Source organism: Schistocerca serialis, chromosome 2 (assembly GCF_023864345.2).
Source record: "Schistocerca serialis cubense isolate TAMUIC-IGC-003099 chromosome 2, iqSchSeri2.2, whole genome shotgun sequence".
Taxonomy (NCBI): Eukaryota; Metazoa; Arthropoda; class Insecta; order Orthoptera; family Acrididae; genus Schistocerca; species Schistocerca serialis.
Window position 1 is genome coordinate 167446245 of NC_064639.1, and position 20997 is coordinate 167467241.

At 39.7% G+C, this 20997-nt stretch overlaps 1 protein-coding gene across 1 annotated transcript in view; it reads right to left on the bottom strand.

The window, feature by feature from the left end:
- Nucleotides 1–20997, bottom strand: part of LOC126455825 (adhesion G-protein coupled receptor G6-like) — an 80093-nt gene that overhangs the window by 20229 nt on the left and 38867 nt on the right. Inside the window, exon 3 of the mRNA XM_050091587.1 lies at nt 7947–8230. Coding sequence (XP_049947544.1) covers nt 7947–8230 — 284 coding nt within the window. The remainder of the gene's footprint in view (nt 1–7946; nt 8231–20997) is intronic.

Sequence of the window (20997 nt, forward strand, 5' to 3'; positions counted from 1 at the left end):
TCATGTCTAGGTTCTAAATCTTTATTATCGCAATAGGCTATGTCATGTTGTTTCGAAGCTTCATCTAATGGATTAATTACTTGCTGTCCTGTTTCTAATCTTTCTTCTAGTTTAGTAAAAGGCTGCAGCATGAATATCCTGGTAGATACATTTCTGGCATAGGTAAACTATTAAAAGCCCAAGTGACTAATCCTTTCCCAAATTTTTCACTTTTCCAAGACGTATGAGGAAGATTATTCAGAATTTGGGTCAAATATGAAATTCCCTTTCAATTGCTCATGATGAAATCACTAAACATAGTTGACAATATTTGCATGAATCCCACTTTTTCATTGTGATAATGTTTCGACCATTAATGTTGTTTTTCTGCATATTTACAAAATTTATTTTTAAGTTTCTTGTCTGGAATTGTTATTTTTGGTTCCCAATCAGTTTTCATTTAATTAAATACATTTTTATAGTAAATGAGCAGATTATTTCAACTGAATGAAAAGTCATATGTTCCCAAACAGAGATTAACTATATGTACATGAAATAGCTTTAGTAATCTTGCACACGTAGGTTTTTATTCAAATTTGTAGCTCCAAATACAACACAGAAAAATAATAAATTATATTGTGATGGTGAAACGATGGAAAGTCCTGTTGGTCAATATAGTTTAAAAAACTTTTACTTGTTCGAATAATCCAAATATTCATATTAAACCAGATGATATTATAAATAGAATTGTAATCGAAAGTGATGTAACATTGTATGTGGATATAAAAGAAGATAATATTGCGAGTATGCTAGAATTTAATAATAAAATTATTCAATCAAATGAAAAAACTGTTGCTAATGATGATCCTATAATTATTCCTATTGAAATAATTAATGTAAATTTTAATTTAGCTGATATGATTTTTTAAAACATACTGATCATTTTCATAGAGAAACTAATATTATTGTTCCATTCAAGCCTAATGCAGAACTTGGTGGACCAATAATTCATGAACCATATTATCCTGTATATATTCCAAGTTTTGAACCTATAAGGATTTAGAAATTGCTGTAACTGATGAAAATGACAATCTGATTGATTTTAATGGTTCTTATATAACAGTAATCTTAATGTCTTAATAAATGTTATTCTTATTAAATAATGAACAAAATCGAGAGTTATCAGTTTTACCCCTCCCTGTGAATGAGAAGACTAAAAATAATCTAAATGTCTGCAATAAAACCACAGAGATTAATATAAATAATTAAAATGGATAAGTTCAGCCAAATCGTGCACTAATATATATGAGTTTTAGTATTATCGGAACTGATGGTTCAGTTACACAGAGACATCAATACTGCCTACCCAGACATCCATATCACATAGGAAGAGCTCCTTAGTGGACCATTTATAACGCTTTATAGGCCAATGTCTTCCTTAACCATCTTGATGACATATACTGCTTGAAACACATGACCAGATGCTACAGTTACATGGAAACATCAATGCTCCCTACCTAAACATCCACTCCACAGACAAAACTGAAACAGACAAAAGCTGCACTTCCAAGACATCACAGTAGAAAATGGAAAGCCACCAACACTAACTATCAGTTAACAAGAAAACTGTGCAAGGATACACAACAGATCTAACTATCCCACAGCTCACAAACAAATTAGTTTCAGATATGTCTTTTGCAGACTGCACATAATTTCAGTGGATAAAGGGAGCTAGATGCAAGAACTTAAGAAAATTAGAGAGTTTGAATCAGGAAAGACTTACAAACTAGATACAGGAGACACATAGTAACAAAAAATTAAAACACTATGAGAACTAAACACACTCAACAGGATTACAGCGCAACAAATAAGCGATGGTCATACAACAAATGACACACAATGTACAGAGGAAAATGAAACAGAAAACCACAAAAAGCATGGCACACACTGACATTTAACAACAAACCAACCCACGGTATGGGAAACATTATGAGAGAATAGTGAATGCATGTGGCATATAAAACAAAAAGTGCACTAGAAGAAACATTATAAACATCTGGCATTAGCCTCTGTATATACCAGTTAACCTTCAAGGGCCATGATTTAGTATACCATGGTAGAGACATGCAGATATTTCAGAATGTAATACTCGGAACAGTTAAGAAAACTGAAAAGTGACTGCATGTGCTCCACATTTTTAGACCACCTCATTTGAAATGACAACCATACTTGTGCCATACAAAGATTCCCTCTAATATTTAAAAATCAGATATCATATAGCGCGAAAAAGTCTTCTATGATAAACAATGCACTCCAAAAGAATATTATTCAACACACAATAATACTGTCTCTCTCTCTCTCTCTCTCTCTCTCTCTCTCTCTCACACACACACACACAAACACACACACACACACACACACACACACACACACACACACACAAACAAACAAACACAGACACACATACACTATTCAAACTTTGTGGCTTACATTCAAAAACAAATCAGGGTAACGATTTAGGCTGAACCAATGAAATTTAATTTGTAACAGAGCCAGGATTCCAACAGGTGTCTTCTGTTTCAGCCTACATCATTATCGTTGATAAAGGTGAGACCTACCATGTCTGAGGAACATTTGCTATATATAATTAATATCTCACATACGCCTGAGATACAGCAGGAATAACCCCATTTCGCTCATTGTGAAGGTTCTATTCCAATAACAGAGAGCTTCTGCAATGTTGGTGCATGTTTAGAAGCGGAACAGGAATGGGCTGGGATGTGAAATAGAATTAGTATTGGGGACTAATAAGTACTAGGGTAACCTGTACAGGTTTGATGGTCAAAGTGCCAGTGTGGGACAGCAGTTAGTGCATCTCCTGAGTAAGCAGGAAAACTGGTTCGAACCTCGATGCTGCTACAAATTTTAATTAATTGCTTCAGCCCACGTCGCTGTTTTAGGTAAAAGATGAGACTCAATACGTCTCAGGAACACCAACTGTATATGATTAACAGATTAGTGGATGAAACAACTGGTACCAGTGTATCTGATACATAAATGTATCGAGAAAGTGTGTCAAAGACAGATACATAGTAACATCCAAATTTTCCAATGAGCACGATAAAAATGTAAATAAACGCTATAACAGGTACACAACATACTCTACAATTAACAAACCACATAAAATAGTTTCCCAAACCGAAACCTCACGACACTGATGACACACAAAGTAAACAGGAGAAAGAAACAGCAAGCCACAAGAAAGCATGGCACACACTGACATGTAGTAACAAAGTAACCCACAGAATAGGAAACATTGTGAGAGAACAGGAAATACATGTGGTATTAAACAACAATCAGCACACAAGAAGGAACATTAAAAACATCCAGCTTAAGCCTAGACAAAGTCATCAGTGCAGATATATACCAACTAACCTTCAAAGATTGTGATTCAGTATACGTGGGACATACATGCTGATATTTTAGAATGAGATACTCTGAACATTCAAGAACATTGAAAAGTGACTGCTCCACATATGCAGACCACCTCACTGGAAATAACCACTATATTAGTGGCATAGAAATATTCCCACCAATCTCAAAACACAATAATCGTCCATACCACTTATTAACAATAGAAGAAAACTACCACAATCGAAATGGTATCACCCAGGACAGAAAGGTGGTCAATGGTCAAACAGTACTCTGCAACAGAACATTATTTAGCTCTCTACATTAACTATCACACAATAAAACCGTCTCTCTCTAGCACCCAAATAAAATCGATGTGCAGCTCAGGACAGGTTAGCTATAGCGTTTGTGAACATCAAACTGGAATGTATACCTTTATTTTACGAGAAAATATACGGTAGTTTATAAAAGTTCCATTCTAAACACTAATTGAATATAGATGTTGCCCTAACATCCTTGTGTTTCACACAACATGCTGTGTTATCTTTGAGATGTGCCTGATTTCTGTTGGTTGTCACAGCTCTCACATAATGCAGGAAAACGTTAAAGTACATAGGTAAACTAAACAACAACAAAATCTGATGTCATCATATTTCCGAACTACATTTAAATTGCGGGAGTATATTTCAGAAACAATGAAAGAAAAAGAAGGAATGAGAGTGCCAAACTGTGGTGAAACAAATTTGAGGGTTAAGCAAAGGCAAAAATTGTGTTACTGAAAGAGCAATAATTCATTACTGTTTTCTGGAAGCATGTCAACCCAGCTTAAAAGTCCATCATGGTAAGTAAATGAATGGTGTAAACTGTTTTCTGTTTGATGATTCGTGTCGACAATGGTTTAAGAATTATCTTTTACACTTAAGAATATAAACTTTGATATGTTTGTGACAAGTCTTCCATTGCCTCTTAAATGAAAATTTGTTTAAATATTCTTTACGTACTCCACATCCATGACAAGCGTTTGACTGTGGATATATGCCAGGAATAATAGCATTTTTTTCTATAATTAATGACTGAGTGAAGTAGAAAACCCTCATTATGCACGATACAAAAATTTAAATTTGAGCGCCACAGTGTTCGATTGTAAGCACGCCAGACACAATTTATTAACCTCCAGAGGACAATGCCCTAATGCTGTGTGACACCTCATCAAACCTTCATCGTTGTCTCAGTACAGAGACAAAGAGGATGCACACGTTTCTTCATGTACATCATATTCGTGTGTAATCTTTAGAGTTAATAAACTTCAGGTATGTTGGTGGTTAGTTTCATCCTCTGTTCCAGATATTCCCGAACATTTCTGTGAGTTTAAGATTCAGGTATTTAGTAGGTATATTGGTGAAAATATGTACCTAAACGTTAGTCAACTAGAAATGAGAGCGTACAGTCCCGAGAGAAAGCTGTTGTCTCCTTGGAAGACAGTAGGATCATCAGCACACTAGTCATTAAAGGTTAAGGAGTTAATTTCCTATTATGACTAACAACTAAAACTATGTACTACCAAGAAATGACGGTAACTGCGATAGCTGATAACGAGAAGTAACATTTTAGCCCAAACTCCACTAGCCATGAAGATGTAGGAAGGGCAACGCGTGGTCACCGAGAATGTTGACGTAAGCTTCTTGGTTGATTGATGAAATCTTTTCTTGTCGTTAGCTGAGCAGTGGTGTCGTGTTGCCTCAAAGTTTCGACGAGTTTCCAACTCGTGATCACCACTTAGCCTGTCGATAACGAATTGAAAATTTGTTGAAACTTTGCGACAATATGGAAGCTCGATTCGAATGATTACCTTAGAAGATTTCATCAGTGAAACTCACAGAGAAAGCTCTGCTCATCTCCATAGTAGTCTAGATTAATAATTGGCTCAAGTAAAGATACGATAAACATAACCAAAACATCGAAGAATCACCTCTGGACTTACGTTCTTACCTCATACACTGTGTGGGTAACACTTCAGTTGAACGACGGCTCACTCAGCACTTTGCATCGTATTAAAAGAGAAAACACCGTGTCTCAGCGGACCACACTATACGCTTAAAGTCCAGTTTCTGGATTGTTTGCTCCACTGGAAACTTACGGCTTTATGTGCAGCTATCAGCATGGGCCTTTGCGAAGTTCCCATCTCCAAATGCCAATTGCGTGCAATGACCTTGGGAAATTTACTGTAATGGATTTGCATTCAATAGCACGAAAAATTATTGAAAAGTACCTGCATTCAGTACCAGCGGTTATTCATGTTGGATATGAAAGCAACCGTCATTGAAAATACGTGATATTCGTCTCTGGTCCTTGTGGGTTAGGATCTTTATACGACCACTGTTCTTACAGTTTGTAACATTGCCGGTAGTGGAAACCCATTCCTTGTACTGAAGTCAGATTGAAGAGTCCTCTCTGATACACTAAGAAATCGTGCAACTTGATGCATAGTATGTTCTTGAGCACCTATAGCTCCTTCCTGCCATTCTGTCTCATCTTCACATTGACGTGCCTCATTGGTGACAACATACGCACAACTTCGTTACAGTTACTTAACATTCGGCAGTGGAGGTTCACATGACGACATGCTACCAGGTTTACAACGCTCCAAGCAGACCAGAGCGCTGTTCTAAGGTGGTGAATACTTTACAGTTTCAAAACGCTGTAGAAAGGGAATCAGTGCACAAAATGATGTCAAATTTGAACATCATGGTATTCACGCATGGTGAAACGTCATGAAACAAAGTTAACCAAAATTTTCTCACTAGAAGGCGCTGTAAGCGTCTTAACGTGAATGGGGTCGGCTAAAGATTACTGATGAGTCTGAATACAACAGCTATGGTTTGAGTGGCACATTACTTCATTTGAATTGTTCAATGGGCATGACTGCAAAGTGCAACACTTGTGGCACTATTAGGTGAGCCCATCCACCATGGGAAGATCATAACACAGAGGATAGGAAAATCAATTTTTAATCGTCCTGAGACCAAAAACCGCACACAAAATAAAATAAAATCGGTTTCTATTTGTCTTGAGACTGGCGAAACATTATTTACAATACGTTGTCCACCGTTTTCTGCCAGAAGCTGAAACCGATGTACAGCATATTCCACAACAGATCGGAGTGTCTCGGGTGTGACGTTCAGAATGTGTTGCACAATGTGTGCCTTCAATTGGAGCACTAAATACAACATCTTTCAGATAACGTCACAACCAGAAGTCACCAGTTGTGTGGGAATGATGGCTGATAGTTGTGGCATTTCGGAAATGCCTCTGCAGCAGCCGCTTTAGTGACTGTGCAATGTGCTGAGGAGCACCATCTTGCATGAAAATGACCCTAACCACAAATCCACGCTGTTAAATGATTGGAGCGACGTTGTTGCGCAAAATACTCTCATAGTGTTTACCAGTTAGCACGAATCACCTCCTCGACAAAATATGGCCCTATGATAAACAGTGCCATCACCTGCACAACGTAGTCACCTTTTGCAGAATAAAGTGGTACTGATTGCTGTGCGAGCGGATTTTCATCTATCCACGTTCTACGGTTCTGTGTATTGCCATTTCCTCGGAGATGGAAATGGGCTTTGTCTGTCCACAGGGCGTTCTATGGCTATTCATTGTTCACCTCAATGCAAGAAAGAAATTCTAAGGTGGACGTTTGCCTTGCTGCCAGATCAGCAGCAAGAATCCCCTTGAACATGGATGATTCTTTTATGAACAGCAACGTTGGACATTTTGTAGGATTTTGCGCGTCATCCTCCCAGACATGTTCAACAGACGGTCAAATTCCCATGCACTGCATGTTTGTACACCCCTGCTCGACCCCTCCTGCAATGCTGTGGCCACATTTTCGACAGAGGTCAGATCAACTGCAGCCGGCCGGGGTGACTGACTGGTTCTAGGCGCTACAGTCTGGGACCGCGCGACCGCTACGGTAGCAGGTTCGAATCCTGCCTCGGGCATGGATGTGTGTGATGTCCTTAAGTTAGTTAGGTTCTACTTAAACCTAAGTTTTAAGGGACTGATCACCTCAGCAGTTAAGTCCTATAGTGCTCAGAGCCATTTTTCAGATCAACTGCTTTCCTCCCTCTGTTCCACTGCGTTTCAAAGGAATCTTCCCTTTCGAATTCCGTAGTCGCATTCTTCAGCCCCTTATCAGGTACCGGACCAGTGCCTTTTTTCATACCTTCGAGTGAGCTTTACCATCAGCGTGCAGTCCTTCATGGAGATAGTCCCATTGAGCATCTCGGATGCAAACTGAGGAAAAGCTGTGTGCTGTGGGTCTACTGGTTGCATATTTTGGTGCTCTGAGCGCCATCTGTGTTCAAATCATCGTTAAATTTTTTGCAGTGACGTTTCCCCTCGCATTAATAATATGCTGTTCAAATTTGACGTCATCCTGTGCAGTGGTTTCCTTTCTAGGGCGTTTTAAACAGGAACTTTAATTATGGACACCCTTTATAGTCAGATGGGAGTACAATAAATGCATGTTTGTATCTCCGGAAAGTAGAAAATACCTGGTAACGACAACGCCACTTCCACCCCTACAGAGCGGGAAGAGCACTGTGAACAGCAGGTAGAGGAAGATGGCTGCGTTGATGAGGATGCATACGGTGGCAGGAAGTAGGACAGAGACGTAGAAGGCGGCGCCCTGCGGGTAGCACAGGAAATCTGAGGCGCTGTCCTGGCGCAGTGGATACCCGGCCCTGAGTCCCAGGACCACCATCAGCGCCGCCACCGGAACCAACGGCAACAACCACGAACACGTCGAGCACACCAGCACCACGTGTGGGACCCGTGCCTGCAACATGACATGCCACACGTCAGTGCATTGCAATAGAGATTCACATGCAATATGAGTCCATCCAGAATGTGTTTGGTGTTTTGATTTGTAACATTCTTTATAATTACTGAAGTACTTAAATGAATGCCTGGACTGGGTATGCATACAAAACTGGAGATATTGTGTAGCTTGTTGAAACTGCAAGCGGTGTGCTTACTCTGTGTTATTGTTAGCAAAACTTTATACGAACTGATTGGGCAATGCAACTCCCAATAAAGAAATACAGTTGAAAATACATTCAGCCCCTTAGGTACTGAACCTTCTGGCACTGTTCAAAACTGACAACTCTGGTCCCTGTGCACGTAACAAACAAACAAATAAAAATACTTTGAAATATACATGAAACCCTTTTGACTGACAAATGAAACATTTAAGAAAAACTGAATGTCTTTAAAGTGACCTGGACAGCGGGGTGGTAGTGATATGGGTGAACTACTAACACTGACTTTTTCAACAATGAACTTGTATTAGAAGTTAAGTTTGGCTTCTCAAAACATCTGACAATTGAATTTAACTTACTGAGAAAAATTACATCCCTTTTTACTAAATGAATACCTTTATTTGCTGATATAGTCACAAACAAAGATATTTGTACAGCAAGTATTACCTAACGTCACTAAAAAGCATAAAGACAAATCATCAAATTACATATACCTGTGTTAACCAATCTTAGAAGCATTAGAAAAGGGAAATATCTAACTAACCTATTTATCAAATCTGTTTATGTACATTCTCAGGTTACTCAGCATGGAACTAACTACTACCAATTGTCAGACAACTCATTTTCACTACCGCCCTGGTAAAAGGAAAGTAATAAAAAATTAACTTCTTTACCTTAATTGTGAGAAGACTTGTGCTTCCACATTTATATTTCCAATAACATATGTACTAGTAAAGCTTCTTTGTAATATCAATCCAGTAAACCTTTCTCGTCACAATTAAATTTACATTTCATATTTTCACTTTACATTCCATTATAAAATCACTCATCATTTTTGACTACCTATTTATGTGTGGTGTAACACAAAATACTGGCATGAGAAAATTCCTACATTGTAATCTAACACTTGGTGGCTTTACAGAACACACCACAAAAACTGCTTAGTGCATCCTCTTTGGCTCACAGACTGATACACACTCCAACGCTATAATCTCAGACCGGAAGCAGTATCTTTGGCTATGCGGTCGTGCAAAGTCGGCGATACGCTTTGTAGAGCCTATCGGAGACATACATCGTTTACAATATGATAGTTTCATGTTACTTTACATTAGTATCATTACAATATTCGGGTGCCACATATACATGCAACCCAGTAGACTCCTTTCAGATTTACGTGAGGATGAAGTCAGTTAATGAGAGTATGTAGGAGAGGTAGTTACTTCGACTTAATTATCACACCGAAAAAATGTTACATTATAAATTTTTTTCCGTACTTGCTGTTAGATATCTGCAATTCTGGTATACTCTGAAATCTGTGCGCCACAACACGGTACACGTCACTACAGTAGCTAAAACAAAATGAGGCAGTAAACTGATAAAGTGGAGTATTGAACTGTAATTCACTTTGAAATGGGAACAATCAAATTTTAGTTGGTATAAGAGAATACCAACAATGAAGCACCATAGAACACATTGGTTGCGCAGTGCAGAAGCTTCCAGTATGGTTAAACAAATCTGAATTATGAAGGACAAAGTGACAGACCATCTCTCTGTGACGAACCAGAAACCGCAAGCCACCCTGGTGATGGAGAACCGGAGTGTCACTGTCGATGAGATAGTAGCAAAAGTGGAAATCAGTCATGGGTCAGTTTTCAATATCTTACACGGTATTTTGAGCATTATGAAAAGCCCCACCCACTGGATTCTGCGACTGTTCACGCCCATTCAAAGGGCTAGCCGAAAAGAGGCAGCAGTGGAAACGTTGCAGCTGTGTCAGGCTAATCCAGAAGACTTCCTTTGCTGCCCAATCACCGAGAACGACAGACTTGTGTGTCATTAGGATCCCGAGACAAAGGACCAAAGGAAGCAGTGGAAAATTGTGGATTCCCAACACACAAATAAGCAAGGAACCAAACATCATCAAGGAAGTTGATGCTGCTTTGTGGGACTGCCATGGTGTGTTCGTAACAGATCATGCTCGTAAAGATCAAATCGTCACGTGAGCACACTACCAAAACCTCCTGACAAAGTTACGGGAAGAAATTAAGACGAAATGCTGTGGGAAGCTGTCCAAATGCAAATGGATGGCTTTTCTACACGACAGTGGTCCATATCATTTTGCACAGAATTGTCGCAGAAGCTTATCGTCTCACAATGTGCCGCTATATTTTATAGCAAATTGTTGTTCTTATTTCGTATCATTAGGGGCAGTGAAATGAAAACGAGATGGAAAGAAGTAAGTAAACTGTTTATTAATTCAACAAGAGCTTCCATATTTGTTCACACTTTTATACCACTGTGAGGAAAGACGGCCAGTGCCTTCAAGGAAAAAGATTTGCTGTTGTCTGCGGAACCATGATTGTAACTGGGCATGCACCTCTTTGTCCGAAGCAAATCGACGGCCACGAATATCTTTCTTCGGGCTCCAGACCGCATGGGGACAGATAGGGACTGTATGGATGATGTGTAAGGAAGGACTATACTTCTGCAGCGTAGTCGAAATATGCTTGCGAACATCTAAGCAGGCATTATCCTGCAACAGAATCATGTCGTTTGTCGTCCCCATTCCTGGGCGTTTGGACTAGATGGCCTGCTTCAGTTTTTGGAAAGTGTTGACGTGTCCCTAAGCGTTAATTGTGGCGCAATGTTCCATAAAATCAATGAGTAGCGCGCCCTTGGAGTAAAAGAAAATGGTCATCATGATTGACCTGGATCTGGAGTGCCTGTTGTCTCGACTTCGTTCCAGAATTTTCTCTAGAAAGCACTTACACAACCCCCATAGAATCCTGATTTCTCCCCACAGGGTTTCCATCCATTTTTTGCCCTGAAGAAAGACATACCTGGCTGTCGATTTGAATTGGACAAAGAGACGCACATGTGGCCACAAGAAACGTTTTTCCATGAAGGCATTGTCAGTCTTGTGTTACACTGCGGAAAATGTATGAACAGTTATGGCGATTACTTTTGAAGTGACAGTTTACTTACTTTTTTTCCATCCATCGTGTGGCCATTTGGCTGCACCCTGTATAACGATAGTTTGTGTTGGCGGTATTGACTTTCGGTAGTAAGACATTGACATTCATGAGAAAACAATGCAAAAACTGAAGTTCATTCTGGGAATAACTCAGGGATTGACGGGAAAACAAAGGAATGGATCAGGAAATTGGAAGAAAGTGTAAGACATACTTATAGATGTAATGAAAATGGAATGGAGGTGGCAGATCTAGGCAGGCAAGGGGATGGTCAAAGCTGTGCAATGAACATTTACAGTGCATACAGATGAGTTACCTGTATGCACTGTAAATGTTCATTGCGCATTTTTGACATTTTAGGAAACGACATTTTTCGATTTTGTAATGATGATTTGAAAATGCGTCTCGGCCCGAAACTAGTCATCGAAAGAATAAAAAGTAAAACTTTGCCACTTTGATTGCTTTTTTGTTCTATGGATTAACAGAAGTTGCTACCCAAGCTACTCCAGCTTGCTGGAAGTTCATGTCACTTATTCGTCGGTCTCTTTGACCGGTGTTCCACTCTTTCAAGAGTTCTGTTGTCTTTGGCGGAACATTTGATCAATTGCATTCTAAGTGTTGCTGTAACACTGTGGTTGATATTTTTATGTTCATAGAGGAACGAAAAAAATCGTGACAATTCACATTTGATGTTTCTGTTTCAACTATTCCATTTTCACGCACATATTCGAATTTACTATGCCAACTTGTACCAGCAAGAGAAAGGTCCGCATTAAAAATTCGTTAAAATATACTGGATCTAGCCTTTTGGCTTTACCAACGACATGACACTGGTTTCTTATGTCCCCCTAAAAAATAAGGTAGTCCTATTTCCTACACCGACATTTCATTCCAAATTCAGTGAAATGGTAAACCTGAAACTGTGTCTTTTTATAACGCCATATAACGTGGGGCAGACACGCTAGATGTGAAGTGCAGTATTTATTTTGTTAATCGTAAAACAAGAAGGTGGATGTTAGCTACTTTTTACCACATGGTGACCATGGCTCGATCAAACGCAACTATTCTTTATGGATTTTTTTGTAGAAAAAAACCTTATCACGTTTTGATTTCCTGAAAAGGATTTCGCTATGTTTGCTCCACGATTTCGTGAAATCCCGACTGGAAGTCTCCAATTTGCCTCAAGAGCTAAAAAATATTACTTCATCTGTACAAACAGAGGCAGAAAAAGAAAAAAAATCGTTAGCCAATGTAATAAATTTTTAGTTCGAGTTGATTACACTTCATGTCCAACAGACAAACTTTAAAAAAGAAAAATGCCTCGATTTTATCAAAAAAAAAAAAAAAAAAAGAAAGAGGAAAACTGCCTAGAAGTGTATTTCTTGTGAAGGGCCAAAGTACTTCAAATGTTCACGGAAGGTGTGCAGAACTTATGGGATGAATAACAAACCTTGAATTTTGTTCTTGCATTACTTCTGGGTATTCAGTTTCTTTACACTGCAACAATAATTATGTTAAAAATGTATTTCTAAACGAGTAAGGTGTAAACAAGCACATATTGCAAATCAAACTTCTTTCTAGCAATAAATTTGTTTTTATTGGTAGTTTAACAATGGTTATGGTTTCAAAATTTATTGTTTTGTTTATTTATCGATAAAGAGCGATAAAAAACGATGTGGAAGTGCGAAAAAGTAAAAAAGGGCGAGAAAAATACCGTTTAAAAGACTTAGGAGACCGATGTTCCATGTTACTGCCCAATAAAAGATGTTCCAGTTAGAGGGATTAGTTTTCAGGAATTACTTCTGAACAACCTCAGAAATTTCGCTGGCGTTCATTAGACTACTTGTATTCTCTCTACTTGTAAATTCTTATCACAATGTTATTAATTTTAGCCAATCGGATTGTTTAATTAACAGTGCAAGCTGGCCTATGGTGGCGGCAGTTCTCCGTTTGCCAAATGACTAAAAAGTCGTGCCATGTTTATCAATAGCACAAAGAAGTCTGACTAGTGGCCCCAGGGTGGATCACCCTTGAGTTGGCTACCTTTAAATAAAATTAATGTAATCTCTTCAAACCCACAACAAAATAAATGACATCGTAGGTCATGAGAATGAGTGTCATTGAAAAGTTAATAACGAGGACCTACGGTATCACAAAGAGATTTATTCAAATGTGTGTGAAATCTTATGGGAGTCAACTGCTAAGGTCATCAGTTCCTAAGTGTACACACTACTCAACCTAAATTATCCTAAGGACAAACACACACACCCCTGCCAGAGGGAGGACTCGAACCTCCGCCGGGACAGCCGCACAGTCCATGACTGCAGGGCCTCAGACCGCTCGGCTAATCCCGAGCGGCTACAGATTTATTAACTGGTATCAAGGTGAAGAGAGAACAAACATATAAACAGAACCTTCAACTGTATAACATTTCATTAACACAAACTCGGGTTTTTTGGCAATAGACTTGGGGACCCTGACTGGAATTTACGTGTAAATGAGACTGGCTACTGTGAGTGGAAGGATGCCAGTCTAGCCAAGGACACTCTTCTGTATCGTTCACCTGATTGGTCTTTCGCCTCAAAATATAATTAAGCATGCAATGGACACTGGGAGTGATTACCGCGAGTACAAGGCTGCTACAAAAAAAAAATGGCTGTGTAAACGATTGATAGACTTCTGAAATTGCCGAATCTGCACAACATTAGCGATATAGCTGGTGAAAGACGAGATGCTGTCGTCTGCGTGTGGGCACTGCCTAAGCGTCGTACTGCGGGAGATGACCCCACGTCCTCTGTGATTGTCTCACGTCCGCGAAAATATAAAGTTTCATCCGTGCGTCCGGACGTCTTTATCACTAACTGCTGTCTCTCTGTGTATAAACAGAAGAGTTCTAGCGACTGTACTTCACGACAGTCAAGAAATAAGTCCCTGCCTCTCACGTTGCTCAAAACCTTCCAAAAAACAGTCTTTCTCTCCGACGTTCTTGAAGAAACCTATCATGGCCCATTACTGGTTACCATGACAATCATGTTTTCATGTTTTCTAGCAAGGAGATACGATCTTCCTCAACCAATCACTGCAGTGCAGTACACATTCTGCTCCAAAAAAAAAAAAAAAAAAAAAAAAAAAAAAAAAAAAAAAAAAAAAAAAAAAAAAAAAAAATGCCAGGAGGTCCGGCACCCCAACCATTATTTCACAAGATGAGGGAAACTTCCTAGTGAAAACAAGCTCTGTCTTCTCGTCCATAAAACGATTTAGTGGGCGCCGTTTTGGTGAGGAGCGGCGGCATCCAAGGAGCGCGACATCCGCAGAAATTCGTCGTCCCGACTCACATAGTAGGCTGTTTGTTATTGTAATAAACACGTTAGCCGGGTGCCAGCCCGACGCCGCTTTACTTGGACCCACATGCGTAGATCAGGCTCCCACACCACGTCCACTCGCTAGTAAAGCCGTTAGACCGGCGCCAGGATGCCCGTCGCAGCCAGTTTCTAAAGAAGTGTCTTTTCACATTCAGCCACGGCGTTCCCACCCTCTTCCTTGGCCGCTAGCGGAACAAGGACGTCCGTCAGAATGGCGGCCCATAAACCACTGCCCTGCAGAGCCCACGGCCATTTCAGTGACTGCAAAGGAATCCGCGAACTCGCTTGCTGCTCGTTGAAAGTTCTAAAGCTGCTCTTAAAGCAATGGTCACCTCCATCTGTCTCCTTGGCCAATTCTACTACTGCTGCTCAAGTCATGCAAGTACTGTGAGCTCAATCAGTGGTTTACCCTAACCTTCATAGTCCATCAGATCAAAATCAGTCAGGGAAAATTTAATACACCAAAGGCGATTGAAACTGCATGATAAAACCAAAACAAAATGAAACGGGAAGTGCCTTATTTCCAGAAGGCCACACTGCAATCTTTCAGTAGCAGATCTAATGTCCGTTGGTAATAGTCACTTCTAATAATGACTGCATGTACCACTCAATATGATCTCGGTTAATGATATTACCATGAGTACGGTATGCTAAAAGTTGAAGTATCACTATCATGAATAAAAGAAACTGGTAACAAGAACTTGTCTTTCGTAGTCTTACGTCTTCCAATTCTGTAGGTCTGTTTGAAGTTATGCAGCCATCCACTGTGTCCTTTGAAATCACTGTGATGTGTGTCGCACGCAATCAGTTTGATGCGCATACTGTAGTAGGTCACTATCATGCACATCCAGTAAATCGTATCGAGCACCTTGAAACGCCGCGCGGTCTTAATCGCCTTGCCACAGTTCGCGCGTCCCCCCCCCCCCCCCCCTTCCTTTCCCGCCGGAGGTTCGAGCTCTCCCTCGGGCATGGGTGTTTGTTGTGTCCTTAGCGTAAGTTAGTTTATGTTAGATTAAGTAGTGTGTAAGCCTAGAGACCGATGACCTCAACAGTTTGGTCCCATAGCAACTTACCACCAAACATCACTGAAACGTGCGGTCATCAGTTTTTGTAACAAATGGGCCTTCTCTCCCCTTGAATATCCGTAATTTTTCTTATGCACTACACAGTCATATTGCTCCGGAGTTATTCAAAGTCTGTTCATGACTGTTTTTTTAATGCTACGGATAACCTTCCACGCATGTAATTATGTTTAATATCCGCTCCTTGCTCAACGATTGTCCTTTTCTAATTTTCGCTGGAGACAGAATTTGTGGCTCCCTTTCTGATAAGAATGATGAACGGCAAGGCTCGAGACCTGTTTCAATATCATTCTCACTTGTTAAGCATGTATGGTCATCATTGTACTCCTCATTTACATTGTCAGCACATTCGAGCGAATATGACACTAAACATTCCACTGACTCATATTAAAGAAACGCCAATATTTCATCTGCCACTTCTTTCTCACTCTGCGAAATTCCTTGGGTTGACAAATGTTGTTGCAGATATAATTCAATGTTTGCTTTGTTTATCTTTGACATCGCTCTGCTTTGTATCAGCACCGCTAGCAGTGTAGCACTTTTGTGAGTTATTCGTTGACTAAGCAGTTCAACTACGGTCCGTAGCCTCATGCTGTGCTCACCAATGGATACCTCCAGTCCCTTCCCCTGTTGCCATTAGCAGCCAATTTTGGGTTGCATGGTAGACAAAACGTGGGGCGTCGAATGCTGTTAACATCATTGGCCTTTTGCGACCTCGCAGTCAAGGGGTTTCATATCAGAGTGTAATTACCCCCGATTGGGAACCATTACTTGTAACGTAACCTAGATGAGAGTACTAAATTTTTCATAATATGTGACAGGGTGCGAGAAATTTGTCATACTGTTCATATGGTCGCATCAATGGAAGCCATGACACTTAAATACGTATAAGATGTACTTCATGTAAAAATATCGAAGTGCTAAATATAATTTTGGATAATTAGTTTAACTTGTTCAATTACTGTTTTGTTGAAAAGGTAATAGACTACAGCTTTCTTAGTTTTCATGCTGTTCAATTCATTAGCGTGAGTGGCCTTGCACCTGGTCAGTGCCGCGTGCAAAATGCGCGAACGTAGACAGGGATCGGAAGCAGTAGTCAGATGTCGGAAGGTTGTTGTGATAGACGCGTGTGAAAGCAAGAGAGATCCGTTATTATGTAAAGATGTTGAGAGTGCTTATTTAAATGTGAGTGAAGTAAAGACTGAAGACATCCTGAGTTGGGTGATACGACAAGTCGTCTTCTTCAAGTAAATGGTCGGACTGCAAGAATTTCCGATTGCATTGATGGCAAAGTCGGCTGCGCCTAACCACGACGTAGTGGAGTCGAAATGTGCATTTTTGTCAACAACAGTATTGTTTTAGTACCAAGTGTGCTAAGAATATTAAAATTTCAGTTCACTTTTCCATCTTCCACGTGAGTTTGCAGAGTAATAATATTTCGTTCGCGCAGGTATATTTTTAGCCAAGCACGTAGCAATTTCTACCAGTAAGGAGAAGTTAAGACATCTTCCAGCGGCCTTTCCATCTCAACTACTCCGTCTCAGCTTGGAACAACAAAAGGCAAGGCAGAAAACTTTTGTTAAATAATTTTCAGATATGTTCCGAAAACAGCCAGTTAGTAATTTCAATTTTTCACCAGTTTAGTAGTAATATAGAACAAGTTATTGGGATTATTGTAACATTCCTCTTTGTTAAAGTAAATTCAGTTTAGATATCAGTATTTTTATTCAAATTTATTTGTAGCACTGTATAAAGACAAAAACTTGTCGACCTATTCATCGACACACTACGATGTTATGTGCTCCTTGAATGCTGCATTATTAGTGCAAAGGCAATATAGTCGCCTTTTTATCAGTCATTTGTTTAAAATTGTCTTTCATTTAATTACAAAAGTTATTCTAAAGAATTAATTAAAGTTGAAATAAATTCAGTGCATTTTTGGTCAAAAATAGTAAGTGCGCCGAGACCATTAAAATTTCTGCTTACTTTTCCATCTTGCATCTACGTTTACAGAGAAATACAACATCATTCACACAGGTGGATTTTCAGTCAAACAAGTCGGTAAAGTCATCTAAATTTACTAAAATTAATTTAAGTTCGAAACATCAATACGTTCACATTTAGAAATGTGGAACAAAATTTGCTTCTTCAGATTTGCTTCTTTTACAAAGAGTACCTCATGGTAAGTGATCAATGCTCTCCTCGGGTCCTGATGAGGTTATTCAAGGATGTAGCCAAAAGGGGGAGGGGGATCCAGGTGTCCAGATCACTCCTTACCCATATTACCCAACTGAAGTTAGGCAAAACCTGATGTCCGTGTCGTGTGATTGAAAGATTTATGATTTTCAATCATACGACGGAAAAGGGATACGTACTGTCGATAGCCAACGAGGTTTCAAATAGATTTAAGCTATCCATATATTGACAGCACTGTAGGCTAACGCCCATACCTAATTTAGCCAAGACCAACTACTGCACGTTGTTGGTCTTTCTGAGCTCAGTTGTTGTTTTGTCAGTCAGTTCAGTTCTTACTTGCAGTTGAATTTAATCGAAGTGCTACTATTTACTGTTGTTGTGCTGTGTGTTGTTATGACAGTTTCTAATTAGGAACATGTTTGAAACAAGAAAGAAGAAAAGAACCAATTTTGATTCGTACACTTGCATTACAATAAGTTAAAACTATGCAGAAGCTACTATAATAGCCTGATTACATGTCTACAGCTGTTTATTGCTAGCACTGGAGTCTTTATTTGGAGACTGGCAGAACTTTGACGATGCAACAATTCAGTATTTCACAAGGCAGCAGAGCGGTAAGCAACATTAGAGGTAACGTTATGTCAAAATCATTGCATAAAAGTACACTTGGATTTGCCTGTGTCGCTACGATATCGTACTGATCAACAAAAATATCGCCCAAACATCGATGGTTGCATTTCCTTAGAAAATTTGCTCAAAATTCTATCACTAGTAGCCGAAATATTGCTTAATCTGGTTACCTGAGTGGTATTCAATTATGAAAACCAGAGATGATGCGGAACGACGGGGAGGGATCTCTGGAAGGCAGATGGGGTATGTGAGGATAACACATCCTATATGTCGTTTGTTTCTGAAATAGTTTTTCCAGTGGGCTGCTTGAATTCGTCCCAGCCAATCGTGCCCTGCATCCTCATCCCGTTTCGTCGAAAATCTATGTAAGCTCTTCTAATGCTATTATAACTGAAGCCAGCAATTCCATGAACAATTAAATCTTAAAATACGCATGCATTCGTGCGCTATCCAATCATCAGACATGCACAGTTAAAGAAAAGTTATGCAGTATCAGATTTCCTTCTTTTCTTGTGATGGATTTTATTTATTTTTTATTGAACAATAATAACAACTAATTTTTACAAATTCCCCAACGACAGTGGTAGATCTGCGGGCTGAAGCGCTGAGCTAGCAACAACTGGATTTGGGAGACAAGGTGGTTCGAATCTTGAAAGTGGGTTTCTGTGGTTTCCCATTTTCAACTTAGGCGGTGCCGGTTCTGGTCCCTATCTATAGGCCAAAAACAACTCCTTCCGAATTTCTTTCCCGACAGATTCTAGTTCTCTTACAGTTGCAGCCTCTCTGATTAAATGAAAAGATTGGCCTCGAAGAGGAACAATATCTCTTCGGAGACTCCCAGCACTAAGAGCCACACCATAGATCGGTACGCAATCGACGGCATGCGTTACCTAATGTGTTCCAAAACGCCATGTATAAAAACAGGAATAACTCCGTGGTTCACGCCCGTGGTTCTTTTTGCGACCAAATGGTAGGGTCAAGCGTTTTGGATAGCCCTTGCGCTAGGAACCATTTGTATACCCCTTGCATCACTAACCTACAGTACAGGTTAAAATATGAATATTATACATCTGCTCCTGCTTAGGCAAATGAAGCACCAGTTGGTTCTTTTGCATTTCATGGGCGGTTCCTTAGAAATCCCCAAAAACTGGTTTTTTACGATTTTTCGTACCAAAACCGAGCCGTGGATTCAAAGACAACAATGCACATAATAGGGCTAAAATTTCTACGATATATTCCTAAGATCTCGATCTCGAACTAAGCTGCAAATTTTGTTGATATGTTTATCCATTTCCGAGATACAGAGGTTCGAAGTCACCTAACATGTAAAAGTAAAATACGCACGTAAAATTCAGTGTGAGGCCTAATCTAAATAATTGTAGAAAATTGTTCAAATTTTAACTTTACATTCGCTAGGAGTGCCATATTCCTGTTTTTAAAAATCTCTGTCAGTTATCGTGAAACAGCACGAAAACAAGGTTTCTGAGTATCGAAACCGAGCTGCAAATTCCAAGACGGTTGTGCACAGCAAATGGGTCTAACTTTTAATGTGTATCCTAAGATCCTGATCTCAAACAACCTCAAAAAGTTTCGTGATATCTCCATCCATTTCCACTATACAGAGATTAATGTTAATGTATCCGGAATGAGATTTTCACTCTGCAGCGGAGTGTGCGCTGATATGAAACTTCCTGGCAGATTAAAACTGTGTGCCCGACCGAGAATCGAACTCGGGACCTTTGCCTTTGGCGAGCAAGTGCTCTACCACACAGTTTTTATCTGCCAGGAAGTTTCATATCAGTGCACACTCCGCTGCAGAGTGAAAATCTCATTCTGGAAACATCCCCCAGGCTGTGGCTAAGCCATGTCTCCGCAGTATCCTTTCTTTCAGGAGTGCTAGTTCTGCAAGGTTTGCAGGAGAGCTTCTGTAAAGTTTGGAAGGTAGGAGACGAGATACTGGCAGAAATAAAGATGTGAGGACCGGGCGTGAGTCGTGCTTCGGTAGCTCCGATGGTAGAGTACTTGCCCACAAAAGGCAAAGGTCCCGAGTTCGAGTCTCGGTCGGGCAGACAGTTTTAATCTGCCAGGAAGTTTCAATGTTAATGAACTTGCAAACATAAAATACGCACGTAAAATCCTGCGTTTCGCGAAAATGTAGTTTACAAAGTAACGTAACGCGAAGAAATATGCTGTTAAGTGTCACCATTATCATCAGAATGGTCTTCGGAATCCCATGTTGTAGTGCTGAGGTACATTCAAAATTTTTGTGCCCACAAAATCCGGTCTGAAGTGTAAAATTAGTTTTGCGTTATTTCAATTTCAC